The sequence below is a fragment of the Mchenga conophoros genome, linkage group LG19 (assembly GCF_057382185.1).
Source record: "Mchenga conophoros isolate Kocher_MC1m ecotype Shallow Benthic linkage group LG19, M_conophoros_male_GT1.1, whole genome shotgun sequence".
NCBI classification, from domain to species: Eukaryota; Metazoa; Chordata; class Actinopteri; order Cichliformes; family Cichlidae; genus Mchenga; species Mchenga conophoros.
Window position 1 is genome coordinate 8,291,139 of NC_140544.1, and position 14,922 is coordinate 8,306,060.

The 14,922-nt window shown below is 41.2% G+C and overlaps 2 protein-coding genes across 2 annotated transcripts; one reads left to right on the top strand and one right to left on the bottom strand.

Moving 5' to 3' along the window:
- Positions 1–10,433: 10,433 nt before the first annotated feature.
- Positions 10,434–11,465, bottom strand: LOC146551621 (interferon alpha-inducible protein 27, mitochondrial-like). The gene is made up of 4 exons (XM_085256657.1): positions 11,417–11,465; positions 11,199–11,222; positions 10,964–11,131; positions 10,434–10,625 (listed from the first exon to the last, which is right to left on the bottom strand). The coding sequence occupies exons 1-4, from the start codon at positions 11,439–11,441 to the stop codon at positions 10,513–10,515; spliced, it is 330 nt and encodes a 109-aa protein (XP_085112783.1). The 5' UTR covers positions 11,442–11,465; the 3' UTR covers positions 10,434–10,512.
- A 1,752-nt stretch (positions 11,466–13,217) lies between these two features.
- LOC146551622 (interferon alpha-inducible protein 27-like protein 2A) lies at positions 13,218–14,704 on the top strand. The gene is made up of 4 exons (XM_085256670.1): positions 13,218–13,300; positions 13,436–13,465; positions 13,596–13,757; positions 14,405–14,704. Exons 1-4 carry the CDS (start codon positions 13,291–13,293, stop codon positions 14,488–14,490), a joined length of 288 nt encoding a protein of 95 aa, XP_085112796.1. The 5' UTR covers positions 13,218–13,290; the 3' UTR covers positions 14,491–14,704.
- Positions 14,705–14,922: the final 218 nt, after the last annotated feature.

Below are 14,922 nucleotides of genomic sequence, written 5' to 3' on the forward strand. Positions count from 1 at the left end.
AAGGAGCGAAAATACAAGGAACCAAGAATACTGGGCCAACATGGCCCAGGACCATGACAGAACTGAATCCTGTTTAGAAGATACAATGCCGGTTTTTCAAAGTTTTTCAAAGCTGTGAATAAATTTTAGAGGGAAAACTAGTGAGGGTTGAAGGAGTAGAACAGGTTTGATTTCTTTTTTGATTTTTAGAAGAAGTGGTTATAATGTAGGCTTACACATACAGATATTACATAGGAGGTATTTTTAGGATAAAGGGGGAGCTTCTACGTAGAAATGATTTTTATACATATTGCATTTTGTGCTTTTAAAGGAGTTGTGGCTCAAATTTGTCTCTGGAGGGTCACGAGCCTTTGGCTAGCGCTATGATTAGCCAATCTACTGTGAGGATAATATGAGTTCATGAAGGATTGCACACGCTTACAGACACAGAGTTAAGAAACACACATGACAGTATTGATTCCAGGCAAAAGGCCTTAAATTCATTTAGCTTTTAACTGAACTTAAAGAAGGACCAAAGAGGAAGGAAAGCATATGTTTTGGTTAAGTCTGATACATTAGAATTAGAAGGTATTGTTACATTAAAAGGAGCAAAATGAAATAAAAAGGCTATACCAAAACAGGTGATAACATAGGAAATGTGAGGTTTTAAAATGAAGTTAGTGTTAACACATAGGAGTTGTTTCAAGGCAGCATTTAGCTATGATGAAATGTATACAGGAGTAATTGCTTATATGCTTAAACTTAATTGATTAAAGTGGTTGTTTTCTTTTGGAGTAGATTAACTTGCAGCAGCGACAACTTGTGCACAGGATGTTGATGATCAGATAAGGGAAAATAGAGCGAGCAACTGGACGTGAAAGCAGGGCTTAAAGAGTTTAAAGTGATGAGGAACGTTGAAGAATATACATAAATACAAGTCAATAAGTTAAGAGCATAATTAGGATCAGGCTTTTGATTAAAGAGTCCCAGATAGGATAAGTTAGGGAGATGCAAGAAAAGGTGTTTTGTTTCCTTTGCAGAAGATCTCGGCGACCACAGGAGGGGCGAGGATCCTGGAGATCTCGAGGTTCGAGACCACCAGAGAAGGGTCTGCGTGAGGACACAATGTATTGTGACCTCTGGTGTTCCAGAGGTCAAAAGAGGGAGTGTCGAGGAGGGAAATTATTTTACTGCTATTGTTAAATAATTGTCATTGCATTAATAATATAATCTGCAGCATGGATATTGCATTCCAAGGTTTAAACAGTGTCTCTTTCAGAAAGACTGAGTTGCAGGCTGACAGGAAGTTGTATGCAGAAGTGAAAGCAGGAAGTTATTTTGAGCCGCAGGCTAAGACGAGGCTTTAACAATGTAACAGATAGCTTTAAGAAGGCCTTAAGCAGTTATGACTATTTTATACACAATGCATATCTGTGCTTATTAAAGAGTTGGAGCTCGGTCAATTAATTGGGGGTCGGAAGCTTTGTTCGGCGCGATGTTCGGACAATCTATTGTGCAAGTGACTTGGAGCCATAGAAGGAATCGCAATACATGCTTACAAAACACTTATATCAGGTCATTTTATATTAAGGTTTTAGTAGAGGTTCTTGGTTAAAACATTTATTTAGTAGAAGACATACACATAGTCTCAGTGAGCTTCTGGTCTGGTAAAAGGTCAGAAGTGCAACAGGTGAATTGAGAAAGAGCATTTGAGGACGAGACACAGACAGTAGGTGAAGAGGTGACACAAAGAGCATGTGAGGTCAACACACACACACACACACACTTTAAATTAGATTTATTTAGAGGAAGAGGTTAGTTATGTTTGGCTGTAACTGCAAAATTGTCTTGGTAAAAGAGGAACCGTTTCTTGGTGTCTCGGCAAGAAAGAGGAACAAGATAAGAACGGAAAGTACCACGCCATGAAAATAGAAGATGATTTTCTAGGTGAAAAGTCATGATGATGTTGATCTGATCTATGTATAAAATGTACTGGTGACGCATGAAGGGGCGTCAGTAAACAAACCCTGATGCTATAAAATATCTGTTCATGCTTTGATTAAGTCGAAGACTACTTCCTGTCTGCGTACAGAGTTGTCTTCCCACACGTGTGTTCATTAAAATCATCGTTTGACTTCACCCGGCCGGATCGGTGTGGTTATTCTTCGATCACCTCTTGTACCCTTCCTCAATACTGAATCTTAACACCAGGCATGTCTGGACTGTGTTATATCATGAGTAATAATAAAAAAAAAATCTATATACATAAAACACACAAGCGCACACACAGTGACATTTTTGACCTTCTTCACAATACTGTATATACTATGGGCACAAGTTTCCCTCGTGGTGCTGATCCAGAATCCCTCCCTTATTATTTATTCCTAGTGCTATAATAATTAAGTAAAAAGAAAATAATAAAAAAATATATATTGTATGTTTGACTATCCACTCCGTGCAGGCAGAAAGGTTATTAAGTGTTTAAACTGTAGAAATACAATAATATTGCTGCTGTATAATAAGCATTTTGTCTTATTTAAAATATAAATCTAATATAATCTGTTTCTTAAGGTATGTTAATTAAAATACAGTGTGTGTTTAAATATCATAATTATAATAATCCATAATTATGTGGACATAGTGAAATATAAGCCCTCCAGAAAGGCAGGAAAAGTCCCGTAATTTACTTTAAAACTAAATATGTTCACTAAAACGGTGACAGAGCTACAGACCCATTACAGCCTTACACAGTTAGCTAGCAGTTATGACCAGCACTACTTGCGCAGTTAATAAAAGGACAGGTAATGTCTGTTACACACACAGCACACTCATTTGTTTCAATTTGTCAGTTGCCATAAGACAATTTATCAACGTGTACATAATAATGGATTGCATTTATATAGCGCTTTTCGGGCCCTCAAAGCGCTGTACAATTCCACTATTCATTCACTCTGCCCTGGGGCAGACTGACAGAGGCGAGGCTGCCATATTGTGCCATTGGCCCCTCTGGCCATCAACAATAGGCAATAGGTGAAGTGTCTTGCCCAAGGACACAACGACCAAGACTGACGAACTGCCAACTGTTTGAGCCACGATCGCCCCGCTAATACTCCTGTGTGCTATAGACTACAGTTTACGCTGTACACCTACTAACTTGTTTTGTCGCATCAGTCTGTGTCTCTGAGTTCATTTGTGTTTCTCTTTTTTTTTTCTTTTTTTTTTTGGCCTGTCCCGTTTGGCCTTTTGCCATCAGAATTATTGTCTAAAGGCAAAGAAAGATGCCCAACGGATTTACTTTACCAAATTGACCATCCCAGCCTTGCCGTAATGGTCCATTTGATTCACCTTTTATTGTTTATTTTATTTTCATTTACTGAATACGGGACAGACTTGACTGGGGGAAAGAAGGGGAGAAAGAAAGAGGGAAAGAGAAACAGCTGAGAAGAGGGACGGGGGAGAAGGGCAAAAAACAAAAACCAACAGAATAAGCAGAGAAAAAAAATGCATATATCAATCACCTGGATCACCTGTTGAGAAAGAAAAAAGAAAACAAGCAGAAGAAAACAAGAGTAATAGAATAAACAACATAACAATGATATATGGGAATATGACAATAAATACTAAATATTAAACATTATTGTGCAGCACATAAGATCAACAGCACACAGTGTGCTTTGAGGTAGGAGCCAAAAAGGGTGTAGTTTGTAGGTGTGATCACCCGTTTGTACACCTGTGAGCATGGACGCGCTTGTTTTTTTTTAAAAGACGCGCTTGTATTTAAAAGGTTCCTTCATGTAATGATCTGCTAGCTAGCAGTAGATATCAGTAGATACTAAGTAATAAACGATATTGTGCAGCACGCAAGATAGACAGCGCACAATGTGCTTTGAGGCAGCAGCCAAGAAAGCTGTAGTCCGCGTCTGTGAATACCCGTGTGTACACCTGTGTGCATACCTGTGTGGATCAGCATGCTTGCATTCCAAAGGTTTCTCCATGTAACGATCTGCTAGGGAGTGTGGGGGGGGCCACAGCCCCGTCCTCCAGGGCATGAAGCAGGTATGGAGGAGATCAAGACTCCAGACATCCAGAGGCCCTCAGAACACAAGAGACCAAGGAAGACTAACGGAGGGGCAGCCGCGCCACTGTCCCAGAAAGAGCTGAGGAGAGTCCCAGATGAGGGCTCACTCAGCAGCCGTGGAGCAGAAGCCAGGGGGAGTTGCAGTGACGCGCCCGTGAGCTCCGCCGGCAGCCAGCTGCGCCTGAGTGACCGAGCCCCAGGCCGAGGGGCCGGGGGCACCCCACCTCCGGAGTGGCCCGAGCAAGCCCCAGGCTCCAGGCCCCGATAAGCGGCCGCCAAGGAGTGAGCCGGTGTGTACCTGGACGTCCATCCCCGGACACAAAGAACCACCAACGCACCGACACCTGAGGGAGTCCGCCACTGGCAGGGGAAGTGGTGGTAGGGGGAGATAGGCCTCCAAACCTTGGAGGGCCTGAGATGTCCCCAGAGAGGTGGCGTCTGATACCCAACCTGACATATAGACACAGACATACAGGCACACACATATACAAACATCCATTCCCACCCTCATGCTCTCATATGCACTTACTCCACACTCAACCAACGTGGAGACAGACATAAAGAGACGCTGTACACACGATCACACTCCCCAAGCGTACTCTACGAACCGGGTCTAGGCCCCTGGAGGGGGGAACTGCACCCAGACCCAGGTGGTGTTACCCTTTTCCCTGCGGTGGGGAGAAGCAGACCGCCCCGACTCCGCAGCAGCAGGGAGGCCCCACACTCCAGACCCCAACTCCTCCTCCTAGCCCCCCCTGCTCCAGCAGGTCACAGAGAACGGGTGTGTGTGAAGACTCCAAACCTCCCTCCACCCGCTCATTGTAGTGTTGATGCATGTGTGTTCTAAGGTGCATTTAAAACCCAGGAGGGCATGGAGCTACCTGCCAGAGAGCAGAAGGTAAGCGCATAGTCCCTCCTGCTAGCCCTCAATGTCTACGTGTATTTAAAATTGAGAGGTGGGCAACGACGCCAGGGGTGGGGTGTACACCCTGATGGTAATTTGGATTCCGTGTAGCGTGCCCACCCCCAAGATCCTATATGTATGTGTAATGAGAGTGTGAGTAATGTGAATGTCTAAGTTGTGGGATAAAATTGAGGCAGAGGCAGCCAGAAGGGCACAGAGGGGTGGTGCCTCCCCTGCACCCTGGTGACATACCCCTACTCCAAAGCCCTGCATGTGTGGGTGGTTGTGGTGGAGCGGGAAGAGGGAGGTAGCTGGAGATGGGGAGGGAAGGAAGGGAGGGGCAAGTGACCCCTCCCTGGGGCCAGCTCCCCCGCTGACCCCAGTAGGCACCCCCATACTCCGCGACCCGCCAGGGAAAGGGGGCCCAGGTCCATCCGGGCCGGGGCCCAGTGCACCAGCGCCGCCCGGCCCCACAGAGCCCGGGACAGTCCACCTAACCCCACCACAGAGAAAACTGCACCCACCCCATCATCCACTCATCTTCCAGACTACATAAGACAATACAGGGAGTGCAGAATTATTAGGCAAGTCGTATTTTTGAGCAATAATTTTATTATTGAACAACAACCATGTTCTCAATGAACCCAAAAAACTCATTAATATCAAAGCTGAATGTTTTTGGAAGTAGTTTTTAGTTTGTTTTTAGTTTTAGCTATTTTAGGGGGATATCTGTGTGTGCAGGTGACTATTACTGTGCATAATTATTAGGCAACTTAACAAAAAACAAATATATACCCATTTCAATTATTTATTTTTACCAGTGAAACCAATATAACATCTCCACATTCACAAATATACATTTCTGACATTCAAAAACAAAACAAAAATAAATCAGCGACCAATATAGCCACCTTTCTTTGCAAGGACACTCAAAAGCCTGCCATCCATGGATTCTGTCAGTGTTTTGATCTGTTCACCATCAACATTGCGTGCAGCAGCAACCACAGCCTCCCAGACACTGTTCAGAGAGGTGTACTGTTTTCCCTCCTTGTAAATCTCACATTTGATGATGGACCACAGGTTCTCAATGGGGTTGAGATCAGGTGAACAAGGTGGCCATGTCATTAGTTTTTCTTCTTTTATACCCTTTCTTGCCAGCCACGCTGTGGAGTACTTGGACGCGTGTGATGGAGCATTGTCCTGCATGATGCAGACTTCTTCCTGTACCACTGCTTGAAGAAGGTGTCTTCCAGAAACTGGCAGTAGGACTGGGAGTTGAGCTTGACTCCATCCTCAACCCGAAAAGGCCCCACAAGCTCATCTTTGATGATACCAGCCCAAACCAGTACTCCACCTCCACCTTGCTGGCGTCTGAGTCGGACTGGAGCTCTCTGCCCTTTACCAATCCAGCCACGGGCCCATCCATCTGGCCCATCAAGACTCACTCTCATTTCATCAGTCCATAAAACCTCAGAAAAACCAGTCTTGAGATATTTCTTGGCCCAGTCTTGACGTTTCAGCTTGTGTGTCTTGTTCAGTGGTGGTCGTCTTTCAGCCTTTCTTACCTTGGCCATGTCTCTGAGTATTGCACACCTTGTGCTTTTGGGCACTCCAGTGATGTTGCAGCTCTGAAATATGGCCAAACTGGTGGCAAGTGGCATCTTGGCAGCTGCACGCTTGACTTTTCTCAGTTCATGGGCAGTTATTTTGCGCCTTGGTTTTTCCACACGCTTCTTGTGACCCTGTTGACTATTTTGAATGAAACGCTTGATTATTCGATGATCACGCTTCAGAAGCTTTGCAATTTTGAGACTGCTGCATCCCTCTGCAAGATATCTCATGCATGAAGAGGATGATGTGGACAAAATACTCATTTGCCTAATGTTAGGGAAAAAAACACTTCTTCAGTAAAGACTCAGAGAAGAGAAACACACAGAACTTCTTGCTAGCAAGGGCAGCCTCCAGACTGAGACTCGCACTAAGAAACTGCCCCGGTCTTTATTTATACTTGTGTGTGTGTGTGTGTGTGTGTGTGTGTGTGTGTGTGTGTGTGTGTGTGTGTGTGTGTCCTGCTGATCAAAGGGTCATATAACATGAAGGCACAAAAGGTACATCCTTGGTCACAAAGAGGGCAGTCTCACCCTCACCCTAAATAACATGGTGAGGAAGTCCAGCAGTTCATCTATATGTAAAGAAGCACTTAAACTAAAACAGACATAGCTACGTTAATCCTACCGTAAAACAATAAAACAAGGTACGACCTCTCCCATGCTCCCAGGATGTGGGGGTGCATTCCTGGGGTGCACACCAAGCCTGCAGCCTGCTAGAGATCACACACAATTGATTATATGCCTCTAAGTATACATGGTTGAATATTTCCTAATACAAATAACTACATGCAGTATTCTACCATATGCAAACTTATATCACTAAAAGATTATACTGACTACTAAATACAATTTTCCATTGACACCTAATAATTCTGCACTCCCTGTATATTGTATTGCCTCCTGCAGGACAGGCTGCACATGTGAATTTGTCACTGTTTTTTCCTCCTCCTCTTTTTCGTTGTGTTTTTCTCCCAAGTTGGTTTTAGAGTAGGGTCACCTTTTAAAACTATTTGTTTTTTATGCTGGGTTTGTTTTGATTTCCAATGGGCTGGTGCAATATTAGTCGGGCAATGTGCAATTCCTGAGCTTATCCCCTCTTACCTTAGGGGAATTAGGTCTTTTAGAGGTGCTCCGTGTGGATTTGCAGTGAATAAGTTATATTAAGTGATTTTAGTGCCACCAATTATTGCCTGAACTAAAACACTTAGTGCATGCGATAAGTGTTCTGTTGGGCTCGTATTTATTTGGGGTGGATTTGTTTCTTTTAAAGCAACGAGCATCTGGGACCGCCGAGGGAGAGCAAGCCCTCAGGTGATTCAATTCAATTCAATTTTATTTATATAGCGCCAAATCACAACATAAGTCGCCTCAAGGCGCTTCATAGATACAGAGAAAAACCCAACAATCATATGACCCCCTACACAGCAAAATCTCCAGTTTTAAATTAACACTTTTGACAGTGTTATATGTTTAAAAGTAACCTAGTCAGTTTTGAAGATTAACAATGGCTAACACTGAGCAGTGCTGATTTTCTAACACTGGAATATTTCTAACATTTTGAGTTATTTTCCAGTGTTAGAAAATCAGCACTGCTCAGTGTTAGCCATTGTTAATCTTCAAAACTGACTAGGTTACTTTTAAACATATAACACTGTCAAAAGTGTTAATTTAACACTCAACAGTGTTGTATTTAACACTCAGAGGTGTGGACCCATATAGACACTCTCTAGTGTTAATTTAACACTGGAGATTTTGCTGTGTATGAGCAAGCACTTTGGCAACAGTGGGAAGGAAAAACTCCCTTTTAACAGGAAGAAACCTCCGGCAGAACCAGGCTCAGCGAAATAAAAAAAAATTGAAAAAATTGAAAAAACAAAAAAAACAAGCGCGTCCATGCTCACAGGTGTACACACGGGTGATCACACCCACAAACTACACCCTTTTTGGCTCCTACCTCAAAGCACACTGTGTTCTGTTGATCTTATGTGCTGCACAATAATGTTTAATATTTAGTATTTACTGTCATATTCCCATATATCATTGTGATGTTGTTTATTCTATTACTCTTGTTCTCTTCTGCTTGTTTTCTTTTTTCTTTCTCAACAGGTGATCCAGGTGATTGAAATATGCATTTTTTTTCTTTTTTCTTTTTTTTTCTTTTTTTTTTTCCCTGCCCATTCTGTTGGTTTTTGGTTTTTGCCCTTCTCCCCCGTCCCTCTTCTCAGCTGTTTCTCTTTCCCTCTTTCTTTCTCCCCTTCTTTCCTCCAGTCAAGTCTGTCCCGTATTCAACAAGTGAAAATAAAATAAACAATAAAAGGCGAATCAAATGGACCATTATGGCAAGGCTGGGATGGTCAATTTGGTAAAGTAAATCCGTTGGGCATCGTTCTTTGCCTTTAGACAATAATTCTGATGGCAAAAGAGCCAAACGGGACAGGCAAAAAAAAAAGAAAAAAAAAAAAAAAGAACCAGGCTCAGGGAGGGGCGGGGCCATCTGCTGCAACTGGTTGGGGTGAGAGAAGGAAGACAGGATAAAGACATGCTGTGGAAGAGAGACAGAGGTTAATAACAGATATGATTCAATGCAGAGAGGTTTATTATAGTGAGTGAGAAAGGTGACTGGAAAGGAAAAACTCAATGCATCATGGGAATCCCCCGGCAGCCTATGTCTATTGCAGCATAACTAAGGGAGGATTCAGGGTCATCTGGTCCAGCCCTAACTATATGCTTTAGCATATAGTGATAGTTGCATTGCTGGCAGGTTGCACCAATAAGACTATATTGTGGTCGTTAGTGACCTTTTCCATTTTGATGTTTTAGGCCTTTTGCAAACCCTTTGTGTTTTCTTTTAAAATAATAAATTTTAACGCATCTGACTGATATTGACCCTCTTGTCCCGTTTATTCTGGGCTCGTTCCTGTAAGAGCTTTGGGCCTGAAAGTTTGCACGAGTAGTATAGAGGCCCTTAGCGGTTACTCTGTGGCTTTTACTCGCTACAGTACACGATGAAGATGTTTTATCTGGTCCAATGACTGCGTGCTTCTGTTGTCTTTACAAATTTAATGTGAAAATAAAAACACATGCAAATTAAAGTCCAGAGCTTAACCTGACTGAAATGCTGTGGTGTGTGGGTCATCGGGACTGCGTGAGACAAAAACAGTATCCTGTAACTCAGCCAGGGTTGCTCTCATGGTCAGTAGGACAACACATTATTTGGTAAAGGTTAGAAAATAGGGAAAAATCGTTAGTGCTGAGAGGCTGGGACTAGTTTGGGGCACTAATGAAGGGATAGTTTAGTGCAAACTATAATTTCTCCCCATCAGTTTTAACCAGTTACACAGACGCACATTCTCATATAAAACTTTGTATACTGCTAAGCCAGGTTACTCTCTTGGGAAGATTGGCTGCAGTTAACTGCCTGTGGTTTTCTGAACAAAAGAGATCTGTCAGTGTTCCTGGGTCATTGTCCCAGTGTTTTTCAGTTTTGGACTTTGTCACTGTTTCCTGTTTTATTATGTTAGCTCCGACCTGTGTGCGTTATCTTTTGTTCCACTTCCTGTGTTATTACTTAGATTTAGTTCAGCTGTGTGTATCACCTTTGTTACGTCCCTCTGCAGCCTCTAATCTTCTCAGTGTGTTCAGCTGGTGCTAGAAAAGGCCCTAATGCCTTATTCATCTGGTTCCTGAATGTAAAGGAGGACTATTCATGGGCGAAGCTTCATTATATTCCTTTGCTGTTGTCACTGCAGTTGTGTGACGTCACAGTTATGTCAAACAACCACCAGAATCAAATCAAATCAAAATGTTCTTTAAATGTTTTTGTAATTTAATTCTCAAATCATCCTTTAATCTGAGTGTTCGACATTCACACATAAGAATAAAGTTTCATTCAGGCGATTGAGATTTGTCACAGCAGGAAACATTTATAGGTCAGTTTGTGTTTATTCTCTGTGTGAATCTTCATATATCACAGTCACGTTACACACGGTTGAGAGCACCCAAGCCACTGCTGCTCCAGCACTGCCAAACACTAAAGTGGCAGCCCATGACAGACCTGATGCACATAAAGTGAAATCACATTACACACCATTAGCTGTTTGTTATACTTGTTCAACATGTGCAAAGTTTTAATTCTTCATAAAATAATTTATGATGTACATAAATTATCTTACTCATGAACCTTTATTTATAGAGACGTGTCCAAGAAGAGCATTTCATATCTTTGACATTTAGATAAACAGCAACAGTCAAAGTGGACTAAAATATTACAATTTCTAATTTTTCTGGCAGTAATCCTGCTCTATAAGAAAACATGTCTATTTGTTTGGTTGCGGATTTTTTTACACACATTTAGAGAGAGAGAGAGAATATGTAACAAATTATCCAGTTTACCCCAGGACTGCAAGATTGCTATGACAGCTGCTAGAAGTCCACCTCCACCACTGCTGACGGCAACAATTGACATTAGTTTGGCAGCGATGGAGCCTGCTGCTATTCCAGCTGCAGTGAACCCCAGTGTAGCCAGAATGGCAGGAGTCAGAATCACAACTCCACCAGCTCCTGGATAAAAAAGTTTATATTCATATATTCATATCAAAATTATGCTGTGGTTAATGTGATGGCATACCTGCAAACACAACGACCGCCTTGCCTGTTAATGAAATACAAAAAGATTTCAAATAAAATCTTTACAATTATAAAAATAATTCATATCCACTGCATAATGTGATAACACTGTTATAATATATATATATATATATATATATATATATATATATATATATATATATATATAATATATATATATATATATATATATATATATATATATATATATATACTCACATATCTCTTCAAAGCTTGTGTCCATGCTTCCAATGATAACACTAAGACACCGAGAGCTCAACTGCAGTCATGGAAAGCTGATCCATGTCTTTTACTTTTTTTTTTTCAAGAGTTGACACTCCCATTTCTGAAAGAACAATACACACTAGACAGGGGAGGAGCAGCATGATGTTTTTTTTTTCTAAACAGTAACATATTCATCTTATGATTGTGGAAACCACATAAAGAATGAAAGAAACATTTCTTTGCAATGATCCAAATAATCTCATTGCAGTAACAATGGGCTCTGCACAATAACAAATTATGTGTAGTAATAACTTCATTATTATAACAACAAACCTGGGGCAGCACGGTGGCACGCTGGTTAGCAGTGATGCCTCACAGCAAGGTCCTGAGTTCAGTTCCACCTTTCTTTCTGTGTGGAGTCTGCAGGTTCTCTCCAGGTATTCTCCCTTCCTCCCACAGTCCAAGAGCTCAACTGCACAGTCCAAACATATGCAGTTAGTGGGCCTAGGTCAGTTGGAAAGTCTGAATTGCCCATATGTGTGAATCTGACTATGAACGATTGTGTCTATGAGTTAGTGATCCCTGAGACAGACTCAGTACCCTGCCTCTTGCCCTAAAACAGGGGGGGTTGTTACATAAAAACACTTGCAGTTTCTCTGTAGCAAAGACTTAAACCTTTAAGTGTTATAGTCATGATTGTTGATTGGCTTCTTCTCCACATTTTTATAACAGCACTACTTTCTACACTGCAGTACCTTTTAAATAATGCTCACAAGGTTATTGAATCAAAATGTGTTCCAACACACAACTTTTACACCCTTTTGTTTATAAGTCTGTAGATGAGGATGTTAGAGCTCCATGAGACAGACTTAAAGCCTATAAACCATCATTTATATTAAGGTTGACATTTTTTAAGCTTAAACTGTGTTGATTCACATTAATGTCATGAGGAATGCCGAGCTTTGCTATCATGAGAAAATAAATGCACACAACTTGTTTTGAAAGGAGAAAGAGAAAGACAAAGTCCTGTTCCTTCAATCATCACTTACCTGAATGTAAACTATGCCGGTATGTCATGCATGTTTGCAGTATGGGCGAGGTTTAATGCTGTCGTCATTGCAGTGGTGTGACAATCTTTGAACAACTACAAGAACCATTTCTTATGAACTGAAACTTTTGTGCAACAAAATAAATACACAACCAAAGTGCTTGTTTAAATCAGGTCACCTAAGACATTTCTTGTAAGGCAATAAAGACGTTTCTGTTCTGGTCTCCATGAAATGTTCCAGTTGTGACATTAAAAATCCAGCACTTTCAAAAATGTGCTTGGATGCATGTTGGTGTCTGTCTCCACCTGAGGAAGAACTTTTTGGCCTCTAATTATTTTAAATGTGTAATTTATTTTCTCTGAGGAAGGTCAGAGGTTTAAAGAAGTGCAGTATATCTGCCGTCCTTACAGATCTGCCAGTGATCTTTTTTGCTCCCACACATAATACAGAAACATTTTCAGTGACCCAAGTAACGTTTATATATGCTCCCTGTGATAAGGTTGTTCTTGTTTGTTTTCATATTAAGCAAGTGATTTAACATAAGGATTAAAACAGAAAGAAAAACCCTTGAAATAATCCATGTGTAAAATCCGTAATAAAGATGGCATTAAATAAATGAGTAAATATGTCAAACCCCTGAGATCCAACCTCACAATCACTTGTTCCATGATGACTAAAGAAAGTTTATTTACATCACAGACCCAGTGACGCCCATTCTAAGAGTTTCATTTTCCGGGAAAACAGCTGATCCTCACACTCCTATATAAGTCCAGTCGTCCAACACAGTCCAGGCTTAGGCTCCTGATCCTGAGTGCAACAATGGGTCTGTGTGAGTACAGCTGCCTTTTTCAAATCATCTCTACATCATATAAGTTCATGATTGTAGCATCACTGAAAATGTCTAAATAGTTCAGGCTGAGCTTTGGTAAGATGTTTTTTTTTCCCTTTCTTTCTTATGTTTCAGTAACAGGCTTAGCGATCGCAATCGGAGCAGGTAACAAACCTCTTTGTTTATTGATGTATTTTTACATCTAACACTCATAGGTGAAGTCACACATATCATACATGTATTCATTTTAAAACATCCTGATGATCAGTAACCAGGTGTTTCTTCCTGTTGTCAGGTGGAGCAGTGGTCTCTGCTCCTATTGTCCTGGGGGCTGTAGGTTTCACCTCAGTTGGTATAGCTGCAGGCTCCTACGCTGCAAGCATGATGTCTGCAGCTGCTGTGGCCAATGGAGGAGGAGTGGCAGCAGGAAGTTTGGTGGCTGTTTTGCAGTCAGCAGGTAAAAATAAATAAATAAATATTTTACCAGTGATTACTCAAAAACCTTTATTATAAACCTGAAAGATCCCAGAAACAATAACATGTGACTGTGCTGCAGTGAGGATAATACGACGGACTATTAGGTCCACGTAAAGAAAAAATATTATCAATCATTTTGAGAATAAAGTCGAAATGTGGAGATTACAAGTGTCTGAAGAAAAGCTCCCACGGTTGCTACTGTATGTCATCAGAGTTTGTGAAATTGTGCTTCAGAATCGGTTTTAGTAAGAAAGAAAGAAATGATTTTTCTTTAAGCTCATAAACACAGTGTGGTGATAAGTGTTAGGTTGTACAAAAAGCTGGTAATGGACAGATGCGAGGTTATCGATGGTTACATCCTCGTGCAATAAAGAGGATGAATGTTGTATCACAAGACGGCTGATCAGTTTGTTTCACTAACTCATCTAAATAAGGAATTTTCTTTAGCGGATATAGCGCATGTGGCAGTTTGTGTTCAAACAGTAATGTCCATATCAACAACTTTTTTCTTGTGGCTCTAATACTCCGTCGTAGGATAAACCCTCCCCCTCTCCTCTGCAGCTCAGTTACTTCATCTAACTGCTCGATCAGCTGTCTGGTGTTCTGAAGCCTGTTTTCTCTCTGCAGGTATGGCAGGTCTGTCTGGGGCCACCACCGCAGCCGTGGGCTCTGTTGGAGGGGCTGTTGGAGGATTGGTGGCTGCTCTCATCTGAGACCAGGAAATTATGATAATCAGAAAGAAAAAAAATAGTAATAAATGACATATTTACTGCTGCCAATTGGAAACAGTTGCAATAGTATCAGCGCCATGCTTCAGTAAAGCTTGGCTGAAATGTGAGTGCTGGTAATGCTGTGGTGTTTTATTACAAAACACATGAACACGGTCAAATTGTGCAACTTTAAATAAAGCCCTAATAATGAAAAGCATTTTAAAGTTGTGTTCTGGTTATTTTTATTATTTTGTTTATATTTTATTATTCTATTTATGTTATCTGAAAATACTAATACATGTATCATTATTTTTATATAATTGAGTACCAAAGCTGACATATTTGGTTTCTATAACTGGCAGAAATAAAGCGATCACCAAAGCTTGAAGTGAAGTCAGACACACTGAGTGTCGCACATGATACAAATTCTACTTG